We start from the raw sequence: 17,631 nt of genomic DNA on the forward strand, positions 1-17,631 counted from the left end.
AAGAGACGCAGAATGCCCAAGCTGCAGATTGTTGTACGACATGGCTCTTCCAGGTGAAGCCAGTCTTTTAGAGATTTGCTTTGGTTCAACAAGTTTGCAGCTGTAGCCTTTTGAGAGAGCCCTAAACATGCTGCAGAATGGAATATTGGGCCTATACTCGAATGTTTACACATTGCCTTCTCTGCTGCACTGCATGCTTGTGTCTTGCTGATGGTGCGCTTGTGTATTGTGATGTTCAGCTTGTCCTGCTGGTTTAACCAATAAAATTACCTACCATGCAAAAAGTTATTTTGATGACTCGCATGGAAAGACTGGACTCTTGGTTGTTATGCATCATGGTTCCATTGTGTTGTATAGTTTAGTTGGATAGTGGTAATTTCTGCGCCCCCCCCCCCCATGTCTTCACTGTTGAAGTGATACATTCTTACACTTTGCTTTAAAAGGCAACGTCCAACTTAAGTGATTTTTGGTCCATTTTATTTCAGTGCAGTAAATGGTATCTTCACAGTAATCCAGTGCTCACATCTTTAGAATGGCAATTGCAGCTGTTGGTGGACCCCCTCCAGATGGAAAAGTAAAACTTAGTGTCTACAGTGCCATCCATTTATACTCATTTGTATCTCTGTCTGCTTATTATAGAATCCAATACACTAGTTTTCTGTTAATTTCTGTCATTTATTTAGTTTCATGTCTTAACACTACCCATGTAATGCCCTACATTTCTTGGATTACCTTCTACCATTCTGTACAAGTGTGTGTGTGTGTGTGTGTGTGTGTGTGTGTGTGTATGACAAATGCTGTGACTAGCATTTAATCCCCTGTGTTAGCCTGTGAATGCACTTAAACCATAGGAATGTGTTAACAGCATTGATTAACCTCAAAGGTGATATCAGTGGTACATCTGGGCTTTGGTACTCCAGTATGTTGTATCATGGAGTGGTAAGATGTGAGTGAGTTTTTCAAGAATCCAATCTTTACATTGCCATCCAGGCTAATGCCTAGTTAGGCTACTTGCTCCCCTTCACATGAAGGGGGGTGGGGGGGAGAGCCTAATGTCACCTCAGTCATAAACACTGTAGACAGAGGCTTTAATTCTGGCCATTTGGTCACCCTTTCAGTTGTGAAGTTGTGCACCACATTTTCAGGTTTGGGTGAGAGAAGGGATGGAAGTCAAAAACATTTTGAGGAGCAATTCCCCTTTGCTAGTTAAGTCTTTTCAAATTGATTCTTTCACCCATATCATTTCTACCAACATGTTTCACCTTATTTTTGTTCTCCTGTGTAGGTGGTAGTGCATCTGAGTCTCTTCATTTTTGGCTTTTTTTTTTTCTTTTGTTTCCCCCAATTCTGTTTGTGCTTTTTAAAAGCTCCTTTTAATGTCCAAAATCTTGATGTCAAATTGGGTTTTATAATGAGACGCCTCCATTTTTTTTTAGTTTGTTAGTGACCTATTCAGATGTTCTCGCCTTCGACTGATGTCAGGAACTTTGTTCTAAGTTTTGCTGATAAAAGAAAAGTTTTAAGCTATTTGGCTTAAGAATGGGATGTCGCTAAACAACCAATTTGTTGTCCTCAAAATCAGGCATTGCCTATTTTAACTATAGTCTCCATACAAGCATGGAAAAGCCATATCTTTGTTGGAAGTTTTTTGTTGAACAACTAATTTTATTTTTTCTCCATTTGTCACAAGTTACATTTCCAGCGTGTGTTTTTATTTACAGCTTCCACTACACTCAGTCCTGACCACTTAATATCGACAACATGTATGATCTCCATTCTCACAGCACACTGTCTGCCAAAAACAATCCCACTGTTTATCACCAAGACCAAATGTTTTTCTAACTTTCTTTTTTGACTCCTCTGCCCCCACAGATCAAAGTGGTGAATGCGTTCCGTAGCTCCTTGTACGAGGGGATAGAAAAACCGGAATCTCGAAGCTCCATCCACAACTTCATGACCCACCCAGAATTCGGAATGGAAGATGACGAGCCTCGGATCCCACTGATTGATGAGACTGACATAGAAATCAATGGACTTGCCAACTGTGGTGCCCCAAGCCCACCCAATAAGAATAACAATGCCGTTGACAGTGGAATTAGCCTCCCCTTCACAGACGCTAGCAAGCTTGCCTCTACCGCTCCAGGGAGCCCCCTACACAGTCTGGAGACGTCAGTCTGACCCCACCCCCTCACCTTGAGCTCCAACCTTTTGAACTTGCAGCTTTCACACTATTTTGTCTTGTCTTGCAGGAAGCAAAAAAATTGTATGTTAGTTGGCAAATTGATGGGAAATCCTCAGATCCTAAAGCATCTTATGTAGGGAGAGGGAATGTTTCTGGCACTGTGTCATTTAAACATGAAACGCCATCTAAGGTTTTAAAATAGGCCAACCTGTCATACCAGAAGAATGTGCAGAATAATAATAGTTAAGAGTAATTTATAAAGGCTTTTACTACTATTATCACCAGCACTTTGAAGCTTACGAGACTTCAGTTTCAATTTGTTTAAATTGGACGGGCCACAAATTTCAATAATGGTGAAGTGCTATGCAAAAAAAAAAGCTTTCACATATATTTCCTGGAGTCTGTAGTTTCCAATATGACAAACTGGATTTGATTCCATAGTCTGGGTTGTGTAAGGGGTGGCAGGGAGGAAAGACTTTAACTTATTTAAAGAATTGATTGCTCGTTGGATGTGGCTTGATTTTGACCAATTTCACATCTTTTTTTTGCAGCCAACTGCTAAGTGACTTCCATCATTTCACTGAATTACGCAAAAGGGAAAGTCTCCTAAATTTCAATGTGCTGGATGTGTGCTTGACATCACTTGTACACTAAAACTGTCTTTTTGTCTCCTGGCATGGTGTGATGCATGTCTATAATAGGCCGCCTGATGGAGCGGTCAGCAGCAATGCTACAGTCTCGGAACACTGCTCAAAATCCTTTCGAAACAATCTTAAGATCAGCAACTTTAGACAATTTGGGGCTGGTGAGCAGAGGCGGGAGAAATTGTGTACTTGTGTTTTTTGGTTCGGCGGGGTGACAGATTTCTTTAATGGTTGCTGCTGGCTGCCAGACTTGTAGCTTCCCATTAAAATTGAGTGGAAGCAGAATCTAATCATTGTCAATATGCTGGTAGTGTGGCAACATCAGATGCAAACTGAAACTATGTTCTGTCTTCTGGCAAGGTGACCGGTGTCTGAGACTGACAGTCTATTGAGGCAATTGACAGTGATTCCTTCAGTCCCACAATAATATAACTAATGTATGGTAGAGCTACTTAGGTCTTCTGAGAAATCGAGATCAATGACCTTCTAAATTTTCTTTTTGGATTTATACCTTATTTCAATGGAAGTGGATAACCAATTTGGTGAGAGTTTGGTTTGGAATGTACATTTCAGGCAGCTTATTTACTACTATCATTTTAAAGCTTATCGCAGGGGCTGCAATTCTACATTGGCAGTATTGTCTATTTAGTTCTAATTTGGGATTCTTTCTTATGATACATACTCTTAAACTAGAATAAAAAGGATACTATTGACTTAACTGGTAGGCAGAGTGAGGTAAGCATAATTGCATATAAATGTAACATTTGAATATGTGTGAAAGGTTCACACAAAGCTGTTTTAAAAAATGGTAGCAAATCTGCCGTGTCATCAAACACATTCACTTACATAACCATTTAACCTGTTCACTTGCCTGTATCTGGTTTTACACATGATACTTTCTAAAATATTGGCCATGCATCACTGTCTTCATAGTTCAGTGAGATCAATGACATTTAGCTATAGAGTAGCGAGCACTCTGAGTAAAGATCAAAGGAATTTAATAAGGCTCAATAAAAGTTAAGTGAAGTTTCCAGGAAGGAGAGTTAATAAGTGACCAAGTATTCAGACCTTTTGCTCCAGCATTAACTTATAACACTAAATGGCTGATGAACAAGTTAAAGCTCACAATATCATGCAAACATTGAGTACAGAAATTTGAGTGAGGAAAGATCCCCTGTACCAATCAGTTGCTTGAGACTGTGGAGCTTTTTTAGATGATAGCTCTCGATTTTGTATTTAGTCAGCTGCTTCAATTTTGGTTGAACTCCAATTTGTCAAAAGTTACTCCCTCACCCCCTTTCAAGTGATCACATCTGAAAAGGTGAAATGTAGTACTTCATACAGGCAATATTTCTGATAATCTCCCTAACTCAAATCTTTGAGACATTGACAAATACAGAATTACCTAACATTTTTGGTATTTGTGTTTACTGCCCTAAGATAAGCTTTGTATGCTATACTGATGCTTCTCTCCTCCCATCCCCACCCCATCCATAGTACTAATATGGGGGGTGTAGCATAGGACGGCTGCCAGAATTAATTTCTAAAGGTCACTGTACCTTTCATAAGATGTAAAGGCAAAAAACAATTTTAGCACACACTAAATACTGAAGTAAGCAAGAGAAAGAGACGAGTTACAGTTTACCTTTGATCATAATATTATATTCCATATCCCAACCAAAAAGGGATACTACAGCTTTAATAGAATAATGTTGAGTTATTAAAGAACGACACAGTCCAGCTTTCACTTAACTATGCTTTCTTTTTACCACCGTGCACTAAGTGTGTCTTTTGGGTTAATTTGTGTGTACCCAAACCAAAATCTCTTGTGCCCACTTCTTGCTAACAAAGTTGTTGAACTATCCACATAGTTCGTAGAAAGGATGCAACCTATAGCTGTCGGAAATTGTTCTAGGTCCTTCAGATAGATTCGCTAGTGTTCAGACAACTCTGCCCATTGTCGCGAAACTTCATTAGATGCGTTTTCCCGTTTAGTTGCCATTCCACACTTGCATTGCAGGAATGTTGAAAAGGGAGTATAGTAATGTCAGATAAGAGAAAACTGTCTTTGTTGCTAAGTAAGAAATTGGAGAATATAAAATGCACACATACTTATTTTGCGACAACCTAACCAACAAACTGAAACCTTTAGCTCTCTTTATTTAATCCTGAGAGGTTAAGAGCAGTGTTGCTGAGTGTTTAAAGTTACTGGTTGAATTTGGAGCCTAAATGAAAGAGCCTAGGAAGTAGGTGCTATAAATAATTTTTGCATTAAACGTTTTCCACTTATTTGCCTAAAGATTTCACTTCAAGTGGCACCATGTAAACAATGACTTTTGCATCTCAGCACCCCACTTGATCTGCAACTTCTGCTCAGCTATTGAGTTTTGCTGGCTGCTGACTAATCTGACTACTGCGCTACTGTTGATGGTCATTTAAGGATTTCAGTTTTTTAAAGAAAAGCCTTTAAATTTACTTTTCTCAATCTTACAGTGGAGCACTGAGCCACAAGATATTTATTTCCTTTTAAATAAGGTGCCTTTGCCTTTTTAATTGTAGATTTGGACATATAACATTGCAGAGAAATCTGTATGGCTGACCCTGCTGAAATGGGTTTACAGTCTCTTGTCCTCATGTTCCCATAGAGGTGATAAGCTGGGAAAATTGTTGGGTGTCCGTTAAAGATAACAGTGCTTGAAACGATTGTTTGATGTCCTCAGTTGGGGGGAAAAAACTAATCTTTAATGTGTATGCTTATAACAGTGTTGTGTTATACTGTAGGTCCTAACCTCTGTAAAAATGGGCAGAATGAATTGAAATTAACTGAGGTCTGATTCAGCAGCTGTAATATCCACATCTGCTGCAGTCAAATAGTGTCAAGTATGTTAAATTTTCTCTAAGCATAAATACTTGGAGTGTGTCAGAAGCAAAAGCTCATTATCCAAATCTGCAAAGATTAGTTTTGAGTTCCAAAGGGCTTGAAATCTCTAATCATGAAGAGATGTGGATGCTCAGTGGTCCGAACGAGAATGAAAACAAAGCCCCTGGGGTCTCTGCCATAAGTTTTATTTTGTGGATGAATCAATGCGATTGCACCAGCATTAAGGCACTTTCATAATCAAATGCTTCAGTAGAACAGCTTTTCAGTGCTGAGGGATTCCAGAATGAAAGAAGCAAGTCAGTAAGTTAACGTGATGGTTCATATCAGAAGTCCGGTTATTGCTTATTAAAATGAATGAAATTTTGTGTGCTGGAAGTTCAAGATATTATTATGACTAATCTTCCTTTGGATTGAAACATTGGCAGATAGCTCCAAATCTGTGGAAGAGTTAGTGTTTGGTGCCTGTTTATTGCTATTTATGGAGAGAGTTTTCAGGAACTCATCAATGCAGGCAATGGTACAGGGGTTGTCATCTGCTGCCCCTGTAAAGTACAAATTGTAGCTTATGTGAAACAAGAGTCCTGTTCTTAAGTAAGAGCTAAGTTTTCTGATGCTGAATGCAGTTTTCAGGTTTGAAGGCTAATTTCCCCCTGTTGTTCAAATATCCTTGAAGTACATCATCCTCAGTCTATCACTTCAATATAACACATGGGCCAAGAGTTGACCCTAATCTTCCACTGCAGTTAATAATCTGTGCATGTGTGTATTTCCACAGGCCCATAGAAACATTAGGATAATTGATTACAGTTGTCTAGTGTTGAAAAGTTTATTTTCATGTACATGAGGTTTATTAGCAATTTATCCTTGTGTGCATGTGCATTTCTGTATGACCTCACGAAGTATGGACAATTAATTTTTTTCTTTTTTTAATGGTAAATTTTCTCTCTTAGAGCATTAATGTGCAGTACAGCTAAGAAATGACTGCAAAAGGTCTTCTCTGGGCAGATTATGTTAGAGAGGCAGTCAGAATAAAAAACAATTGGCAAACCTTTTCAGTTTTGTTTTCAGATATTCAAAGCAAGGATATTTTTCAGCTTAAATTATGTTGCTGCTTTCATGTGAAAGGTCTCAAAAGTGACAAGTGAAGTCATGTGCCTCCATAGCATAATCTGAGTTTCCTTTTAACAGTGGCTGCAACATGAGGCTTCATTGATTAGCAGAAAGAGCTGGTTAATGATTAATATACAAATTCCAGTCTCATTTCTTGACTGCTATTTTTCACCATAGGGCTGAAGGTGTTTTAACGTCTGGCGTTCGTCGAAGAGTCATACGGACTCGACGTTAACTGCGTTCCTCATCGCAGATGTTGCCAGACCTGCTGAGTTTTTTCCAGGTATTTTTATTTTTGTTTTGGATTTCCAACATCCGCAGTTTTTTGCTTTTAACTAATCGAACTTTGCTGCTTCTACCCAGTGAAATTAAACCACCGGTAAAATCTTTGAATTTGTATCTGACTGTGTCAAGATGCTGTATTTAAACAGAATCTTGAGTTTTTCTCTAATCTCCTTCCCCTCTCTTTCCGCCCCCCCGCCACCACTCCCCACACCCCCACCACCTCCAGTGTTTATAAATATCTATGTCATTGTCTGACAGCCTGCACACACAGCATGTCAAGTTAAAAAGAATTGTTAATTATCTGACCTGACTTCTCATCTCCCACCCTTCTATCTTTCCAGTCCAGATTTGAGATGCTGGCCTCTGCAGCTGCATTTTTCACTTCTTTATTTCCTTGGATCCAGACAAATCTCCTGTGTAATCACAAAGACCCTAAACTATTGAAAAAGAGAATTTCAGATTCCAATAGAAGAGCTTATTAGAAGCTGTTTCATGGCTATTTTCAATAGTATTCTCCCAGACCATGCTGTTAAATTGAACTTAAGAGCTGGTTCATTTTTTCCTCCTCAAGAGTCCAGATTGACTAGTAACAGCAAAGTCTTTAACCAATAAAATGATCCTAATTTCATAAGATACAACAATGCTCATCTACATTGATACTCTATACATTGACCACATCATGACTTCGGAATAAATGAACACCACAAGCTTTCTGCCTATCCTAGTTGCTGGCTGCTCAGAGGGAAGATGTCCAATTTAAAACAATATACCTTTACCGATTAGATTAATTTGATGGGAAGTGTGCAGTTCAGAACTGTGATGTGTATTAATACAAGTTATGCCAGGGGCTGAAATTTTCCTTTAAATCAGTAATTTCTGTAATGAACTAAACTGATGCTGTGTTCAATAAATGTTCACATTCAGTTAGAGACAAATCACTTTGGATATCTACCGCCCTTCCCGCAGCACATCAGGCCCGACTTAGTTTGGCTGGCTGCTTGATGAGGGATATCTGTACATTAATCATCACTGGGTAAGACAGGAGAGGCAGAACTGAGCAGAAATGAAAATAGTCATAGGTCTATATAATGTAGCTTTATTTTATTTGTGAGTTGTGGGCTGACTTATGAAGCAAAATAAAAGCAGAATTACATCTAGGTATTCTGTTTATAACATCACTTATATGCCTATGTATGTTTAGAGTGATAACTACAAAAACAAAACAAAGAACAGATTGGAAAAAAGATTTTGATTCCACTAAGAATCCACCTCAGATTTATTGTTTTAACATGGAAAGAGATATATTTCCGCAGTTTTTGGGACCATAAATGTTATTAACTATTTTTTAAATTGTGCATAAAAAGCTTTCACAATCCTCGTCTTCCCCAGCACCTTTTTATCTAGTCAGGTAAGCTGCTTGAAGAGTGTACATTTTAATTACCAGTTTCATTAAGGTATGGTCTTGTGGAGCAAGTGATTGTGTAGCACATTCAAATATTTAGGACTGACTTGCTCTGTAATAGTAAATGACAGGTAAATGCAAAGAACCACCTAAAGTGGTGGCACATTTGTGATTGTAGACTGCCAGTTTCCTGACAGCTTTTTGAGGAGTTTTCAATCAACCTTCACCTGGCCCAGAAGTGATTTTTTTTTTTGTTTAATATATATACATATATGTATGTATGTATATATGTGTGTCTAATGCATCTGGATGTTGTCTGTGTGGGTTAGAATTTTTTCAAAAAAAAAAGCTTTTTCTGTGTGCCACTTGTGTTGCTTATCAGCAACAAGCACTCAAACTTTGTCGAGCCATGCTTACAGTTAAAGGTTATGGGATTTCAGAAGAAATCTACCAACAAATTTTGACCTCTTAAAAGTAGAAACACTTGTATGATTTAGACAATTCTAAAGTTAATGAACTTTCTCTCCATTCAATCTGATATTAGCTCGGGCAAAGTAAGCGACGGATTCTTCCTTTATTCAGTCTCTTTAATCTTTACAACCAATATCCTTGCAGTTTGCTTAATTTTTTTTTTAAGCCTTTGGTTTAAGCGGGAAATAAATTTACAAAAATTGAGACAATGGATTATGCAACAGCGTATATGCATGTTTGTGTCACAATGCAGAGTCATCACCTTGGTAACAAGTCCTTGATTTGATAATTATTGATAGACATTTTTATTTCCTATCTATAGACAGTCACTTGGGACATCTTTGCTATCATAATAAAATTGTGCTCATTTCTGAAGTTTTTTTATATATACATTTTGTTGATCTTAAAACTTGTCTGAGAATTTTGCTTTGTGTATAATTCTGTTTCTATATATAAAATGTTCAGTCTTCTTGGCTTAATTTAAAAGTAAGCAACACTAGAAAAGTTTTAAAAAAACACTATGGCTTAAGTTATTGAATAAAATGTATGGTGCTGTAGCTTAAAGGTATATATCCTGTTCGATGATAAGTTTAAAAAATAGTGCAGCTTCGCTAACTTATGCCTTGAAAGATGGGATACTTATTAACTCTATTGTGTGTGTCCTTTGTGTATATGTGTGTCTCTCTTCATGAAGCAAACAGCACAGACTTGGGTGCAATTTCAGACGCACATTATTAAGAAGTTGTGTAATATCTTGGTTGCCTTTCTTCACCTTTTATTTAGGAGCTAAGGGAATCCTGTTAATAGAATACATCCAACTCTTCTGCCTCCACAGTTTATCATTTTCAATGAAAAAATTTGTTCCAAGTGTTTTCAACAAGAATAAGTGTTGAATGAAAAAGGCAAAAGCGTTGCATCAATTTCTGTGTCATGACAACATTCATGTAGTCCACTTTCAACTGATTCAATGGGACTTGTTCTTGCTCAGTTGAGAAGGCATTGTGGTATAAAGAAATGAAATAAGACTTGGAAGGAAGTCGTGTGATGCAATTCCATTGCGCAAGTGAATGTAGAAAATGTATTTTTTGGTTCTGGACAATTCCATCCTTCAATAAATACACTAGTGAAGCTAAACTATTTCTTTTAAAGCAGAAGAGAGCAAGATAATGAAATATCCAGTAGCTAGTGTAATACACACTGGTATTTTTGTAAAAAAAAGAAAAACTTAAAAAATTTTAGAAAATGACTGAATAATTATGTGGTATGCATGACTTACTGTGGTGGATCAGAGCAATATGTACCCTGGTGTGTTTGCCACATTAGAGTTCAGCTTGGAGTGCTGATGCTTTATCTTGCATTTTGATATTTTTCTCTTATTACCAGTGACATAACCTCTATGTAAAATGTTTTGCATGTATTTATATGGTTCTTGTGATGGAATGATTAGTCAAAACAGCTTCTTCCAGAACACACAACAATCTGACTAGTACATTCAGCTGAGAGGCAAAAACACAATTTAAAAAAATAAATTGGCAATGATTTATCAAACCTTAAATGCGTGATTCTAGAAGCTTCAGAGTATTTTTTTACAAGCAGCCTGCATTTGTGAATCATGAAGAATAATGTATCCTGCAATCTTTGTGTATTAAAAGAAAAGAATAAATATTTCTCCATCAGTTGTTTATGGATAACTTTTTTATCCTGTTGTAAATAAACTCTCATTTTTTTTGTTTATTTTGAACTATGCAAATGGGTCCGTAACTGTGTTCTTTTTATTTTCTCTTCAGTTAAATCTGTGTTTTGGTGGAATGTGTCTTGTTTTGGACGATGTGTAAACCATTTTGTAGTAAATGAACATGTGGAATGCAGTCTCTCCTTTTCCTGTCGAGCAAAGTTCAGACAAAGATGTCAGTTGAGTAAATACAAATAAAGAATCTGGGGGAATGGAAAACTATTGTGTGTCTCAGTTACTAGTGGATTGTGCCCTGGATCCAGTGGCTGCTTTAACTTTGCTCTGTGGCTAGAAACTAAACATTTCGTATATAATCGCTGAGTGGAATTGGCAACAAAATTTGAACAAATATCCAATTTGCACATTATTTTGTGCCAGCAGCCACTGTGAACTCATTTCTACGGAAGTTAATTAGAAGTCATATGACTGAGTAATTTGGTTAATAATGTAAACATTGTGCAATAGGAAAAGGTTACTGTGAAATAAATACAAAGTGCTGGAAATACTCAGCAGGTCAGGCAGCATCCCTGAGAGAAATAGTTAACATTTCAGCAGAACTGGAAAATGTTTTAAGCGGGTAAAACGGATTTTGTAAATTTAAGCCCCAAAACTCAAGCATATTCTAGGTTGATACTGTAACTTTGAGTGTTGGGGGACTTGCTGCACTGTTAGAGAGATGAAATGTTAAACTGGGGCTTCATCTCTTTCCAGTGGTTCAGGAAATCTTTTGGCTCTATTTAAAAAAGCAGGGATCTATCCCAGTCTCCTGATCAATATTCCCACCTCACTGATACCAACAAACATTCGCATCTCATTGTTATTCATGAAATCAGTGGCCAGATAATGGTTAGCGTTTGAAAGTAATTTGCTACAGGCCAAGTGTTGTGAAATGATACTCTATATAAATGGAAATCGTCCTTGTGTATCTTGGTTACTCTGGAGGAAAATGGAATTTGCTTGATTGCAAATGTTATTCTGGATCCTCCTACCATTCGCTACTTGCCCCACACCCCCTCCAGGAAAATGGAATTTGCTTGATTGCAAATGTTATTCTGGATCCTCCTACCATTCGCTACTTGCCCCACACCCCCTCCACTCCTTACAGCTAGATGAGTGGTTTCGAACTTGCATTCAATCTTATATCTACGCAGTTAAGGAGATTTAGAAGAATTTACAGAACAGGTAAAACTTCTTTTTGCACAGCACGATGAGGCAATGAAATGCACTTCGAAATGGGCGATTGAATTTGAGATCATATCAACTGTTAAGAATGTGAGATTAGGTAGTTGAAGGGAAAGAGCATAAAAGGATGTGGGAACTGGAGGGATACTTGGAATTGAAATAGTTGTATGGCGTTTAAACACCAGCATTGACTGGCAGAAGTGACAACAAAATTTAGTCCAATGTTTTGTTTAAAAAATGACATTCCCCACAATATTTTTTTTTCTTTCCTACACCACGTACATTATCTCAGATGGAATGTTGTTAGCAACTGAGCTGAGGATTCCAGTTATGTTACTCTTGCAGCAGTTATGGCATTTATTCAGAACTACCCTTAATTTAGATGTCAACCATGGATATGGTGCTATATTTCCTATTTTGGAATGTAATGGGTTTTGTGAAATACGATACTCCCAGTTGCTTTGCTGCTTCCCTAGTTGTCACCAGCACCATTTTAACAGTTAGTCCACTTGCTCAAAGATTGTATTATGAGCAGTAAACTAGCAAGAAAACTCATGAACTCGCTCACAACCAGATTATGAATGTCATTTCCCCAGTGGCTCGATAGAGTAAGTGTAGTACATTAGAGACCTGTTTCTTGATCTCTACTGAGATGGACAAACTTCCATATCTGTGGACAAGAGCCACATATTTTAAATATAATGGCTGCTGCCACTCTCACTATCAGCGTAAGTATCCCATTCAAGATGCTTTGAAATCCAGTCCAGCCTCATGACATTTGACATGCTTGGTTTCCAATATTTCCCAGCTAATGTTTTCATTCATTCTCAATTCCAAGGCCACTTTTAATATGCGAACCCAGCAAGGTGACCGCTTTACTCCGTTTTTTTCTCCTCATGCCATACCATTGTATCTACAGCTGCAACACCTTCCAATTCTAGATACTGACCAATTCTGCAGTGCATTCTAATTATAGTAAGCATCTACAATCCTCCAGAGGCAGTCTGCTGTTTATCTAGTACCACATTGATCAGGGCTGAAATGATCCATAAATCCTGCTTTCCCTGTTCCTTACTGACTTGGAAATCTCCCACCTACTTCATTGGCTACAACTGTTTGTGTCATTGCAAAGGCACTAAGGAGCTGCCAGCCTGCCTTCTGATTACTGCTTTTTGCAACTAGAATGGAGATAAATTTCTGCAGCCAATAAGGCCTAGGTCACACCAAGATTGTCAATATGACCATTCTGCCAAAGCTAAAGAACCTTTCCCTGGCTATTTAAACATAATTTCTGAATGCAATCCACTATGGGGATTCATGACCTGACAGAACACAGAGCAAATAGAAAGCAATCTGTGTACCTGCAAAGGAATTCTGAATAGGACTAAAGTTAAATTTGTCAGATGTTTACAACTTTTATGCTTCCCTCAGGAAAGGACATTGGCCTTATGTAAAGAAGTTTGGACTCCCTCCTTGAAATTTTAATAGTTCTCTTTAAGATTCCAAGCTATATTCTTAACTAATTTTGTCCATTCTGGCCTTAACTATCAAAAATAAATAAAATCTGGATTTTTTTTCTGTTGCAGTGCCCACCTCTTGCTGCAATAAAATGATCTATGGCCATTGTCTTAAAATGAGGCATATTAAGGACAAGGTACACTCCTCGCACCTGAATGGTGAAGTCCTAGGCATCCCCAATATTGAACTTTGGGCCTCATTCTAGGGGAGTCAGCATGATGCAAACAGTCAGGTGACAAGACCAAGATCAGGGCCCCTGCAGCAGCCCACAGATAAGTGAAACTGGGAGTCAGGAAATGGGAGCCCAGGTTGCGGGGAGTGAAAGGTACTGTGTTCTTGGATTCGGAAGAAGCAATTCTGCTCCTTGGATCTCCGTTCAGGTTATGTAAATTTCAGAAACTTGCAAAGTTGGTAGGCGATTGAGGTCAGATCAGATTTAACCGACTGCAGCTGCCACTGTCACTGGTTGCATTCTTGAAATGGGGACATCAAACCAGCATTAAGACTGTTCTGATGAACGTTAACTCTGTTACAGGTGCTTCATTGGTGCTGCCTGACCTGCTGAGTATTTCCAGCATTTTCTGTGTTTGCTTTTGTGTTGGCGTTCGACCCTGGTCAGGGCTAATGCCTGTCAGGTATTTATCCTGAATCCTTTTTTTTCTCATTTACCAATCGGGTTTAGAAATTTGAACACACTGCCTTCCCTCAAAATTAGGAGTTTAAGAAGCCAGTAAATGCCCAAAGCATGGCTGAATTTATTGGGCCACTGCATATGAAAATTTGTGTGCCAGCACATTTAAGACAGTTTCTGAATTACATAAGTCACTATGAATATCTTTTAAAAAGCAGAGTACTCACCCTTAAATTTCCTTACTTTTACTTTTCCATGTATTTCTTTCAAGAGAAAGAGTAATTATGTAACATAACAGTTGGATATTTCTCACTATCTCCTTGCACAACACAAGTGTGATCAGGAACTCTGGGGTTGAAACTGGTCTTTCACTGGTATTGAGGACTGGTGCTCTAATGGTCAGATGCAATACTGTATATTTTTTAATGAACAACCAATTTAATAAGAGCAAATTAATTATACCAGAAGAAATACCTAATTCAATTCAATGATGCATCTCAACCTATTAATTCTTTTTTATTTGTATTAGATAGGTGGTTAATTAATGACAATGTAAAATGTGATAGTTTTAGATGTGTGCACTTTGAATAGTTTACTATTTAAATTGCTTTTAGCTCTCTTTCCAGTTTCCCCCTTATTCATTTTTGGATATAAAATTGAATGTATAGATGTGGATAATAAAAATCATTTTCTATAAAAAAAAACACTTTCTTCAGAGAAACCAAGTTCTGGTGATTATACCTTCCCCTCTCCACAAAACCCCCAGGAAAGAGGAGGGCATATGTGAGGTTTGAATAGTGGAATTAATATAATCGATATCTCTACAGGACAGACACTTCAAGAAAGACCTAAGGAAAAGATATTCAAATTAGTCTTGAATGCACGGCACATGGATTTATATAAGATCCCATAGTTATGGTCATTCAGTTTTAGTTCCTTTATTCAATATATATTTATTATGCAAGGCATTTCTTTCTTTGCTTTTTTGATTGACTGATTTTATATGTAGCCCATGGGTTTGTAGGAGTAGATAAAAGCTTTGTTAGAAATTTTGCTTGATTAGCAGTTCTAATGAAAGATTTTACTTGAGGATTGTGGAAAGGTGAAGATTTAGCTGCCATCTACTGGTCTTGATTAAAATTTCATCAGTTATATCACTGGCAGTGAATGGTCACTGCTGTGTACGTTGAGCAGATCTCTCCTCAACCTTCTGTACTCAAGGGAATATAGATCAAGTTTATACAACCTAGCTTCATAATTTAACCCTTTAAACCTCTATTATTCTGCTAAATCTCTGCTGTACCCTCTTCTAGATCCAAAGCAGATAACTTCACACTACTCACATTGAATACCATCTGCCATAGTTGTACCCACTCATTTTGTGTCAATGCCACTTTCTAATTTCCTACCTCCATATGCATGACCTGCTGTGGTTGTACTATACACACAATGTGCATATACAGAACAGAATCATTAGTGGAATGATGTAACAGATCATCCCAATCAAGTAGTGGATATAACGTTCTTGTTTGGAGTCTGCTGAAGTAAGGAAGACATCAACTTCAGTGGAACCACCAGGTTCTACAAGAGAGTGAGATCATGATTATGTAAAAGCAAAATACTGTGGATGCTGGAAATCTGAAACAAAAACAAAAATAGCTGGAAAAACTCAGCTATTATTGTTTTTGTTTCATGATTATGTATATTGTCTCATTAGCATATCAGTTGGAATTAACCCATTATATCACACCCATTGTGCCCCCCACCCCTAGTGGGATCATATTGTAAATGGCAGAAATAGTGAAGGATGATTTGAAAAATGAAGAATTGGGAGGTGAAAGTCCATGACCTCTGCCAAGACTGCGAGGAGGAGGAGTCAGGGCAGAAGCACAGGAAATAGACCAAGCCCAGTCAAAGGTCTTGGCCAGTATACAGGCAGCTCCTCACCTTTAGAAAAAGGGGAGAGTTTCAGAAGTCTGAGCACAGCTGGTTGAGTCATGATTCAATGGAGTGGAAGAAAAGGTTGAGAGTCTTTACAGGATATGGGTCAGACTGTATATTGCAGGTAGTTGTGGGAGTCAGTGCAATTTCAATTAAAGAAAAACCATCACCAGAGACAGATGGAAATAAATCTAGAAAGCGAGCAAAGGATTTATAAATGGATCATCTGAAGATGAGGAATAAGTTAAATCAGAAGTATCATTAAAGTTCTCAAGATCAGCAGCACACACACAGTGCAAGAAACATGATCAAGGATAGGAGTACTGAGTAGGAATGAAAGTGTTCAACATTTCCTACACAAACAGAAACATGGTTGGGACCTACGTGAGCTCTCAAAGCAACATCTTTGTCGAGGAAACGGGGGGGAAGTAAAAACCAAAAGAAGCTAATTTTAACAGTAACCTGGCAGAGAAGATCACCCACCTAGGATTTAACATAAGAAATAGGAGCAGGAGTAGGCCATTCAGCCCTTCGAGCACACTGTGCCATTTTTTGAGATCATGGCTGATCTACTTCAATACCATTTTCCTGCACTCTACCCGTATCCCTTGATGTTTTTAATATGTAGAAATCTATCAAACTCAGTCTTGCTCAGTCATTGAGTATGTTCCTCTCAAAGATTCACCACCCTCTGAGTGAAGAAATTCCTCCTCATCTCAGTCCTAAATGGCTTGTCCCTTATTCTGGACTCATTCTTCTAAACTCCAAAGAATAGAGGCCCAGTCTATTTAATCTCTCATAGGACAATCCCTCCATCCCAAGAATTAATTTAGTGAAGCTTCATTGCTCTCCGTCTGTGGTAAGTAGATCTTTCCTTTAGGTAAGGAGACTAAAACTGCACACACTACTCCAGGTGTGATGTCACCAAGGCTCTATATAATTGCAGTAAGACATCATTACTCCTAAACTTGAATCCTCTTGTAATAAAGGCCAACATACCATTTGCTGCCTTAATTGCTTGCTGTACCTGCATGTAAGTTTTCAGTGACTCATGAACAAGGACACCCAAGTCCCTTTAGATTGGATTCAACCACAGTCCAATTTCTAGACCATGGAATAATGGCTAAATAAAGAAGCAAAACTAATACTATATTCTTTGGTACCTTTTCACCTGTGTGTCATGTTGGTTTACTGTGTTCATATACTGGAAAGTATGAAAAACTATCTAACAGCAAGATACAAGACAAAAATTCAATCTGATAAACTGAGAACACAGTCAGAACAACTTACAACACAAAGCAAGCCCCAGGATTGAATTGCTCACTTAAATTCGCTGCCAAACATTTCTCATTCTTTCTAATACATTGTCTATCATTTACTTTATGTCTCCGTAGGTTCAAGATCAATTTTATGCAACACTGTATGCAGCTCCCTAGAAGCAATGGCAGTTAAGGGAACAGATGTTGCATCCTTTTCATGAATCTTCACCACAGGGTGAACTGTTGAAATGTCTCTTGAGAATATGGAATACAATTTGCTCTAATGGGACCTTATTGCTCCGTGTGCAACACAAAACCTTGAACAAGAGGGGTTATTTCTCCCTGTTTGTTGTTGAAAGACTTTCTGGTCATCTGCCTGCGGCAAAAATCTTC

General features: G+C 38.0%; 1 protein-coding gene across 4 annotated transcripts in view; it reads left to right on the forward strand.

The window, feature by feature from the left end:
• The window catches only part of LOC144683356 (plasma membrane calcium-transporting ATPase 1-like), a 191,032-nt gene extending 188,483 nt beyond the window's left edge, over positions 1–2,549 (forward strand). For 3 of the 4 annotated variants that reach the window (XM_078546295.1, XM_078546294.1, XM_078546293.1), the window contains one exon: positions 1,873–2,549. In XM_078546295.1, the coding sequence (XP_078402421.1) occupies positions 1,873–2,178 (306 nt within the window). In that variant the 3' untranslated portion in view covers positions 2,179–2,549. The remainder of the gene's footprint in view (positions 1–1,872) is intronic. The other variant, XM_078546296.1, reaches the window with a different exon arrangement.
• The last annotated feature ends 15,082 nt before the right edge of the window (positions 2,550–17,631 follow it).

The sequence above is a fragment of the Cetorhinus maximus genome, chromosome 8, assembly GCF_964194155.1.
Source record: "Cetorhinus maximus chromosome 8, sCetMax3.hap1.1, whole genome shotgun sequence".
NCBI classification, from domain to species: Eukaryota; Metazoa; Chordata; class Chondrichthyes; order Lamniformes; family Cetorhinidae; genus Cetorhinus; species Cetorhinus maximus.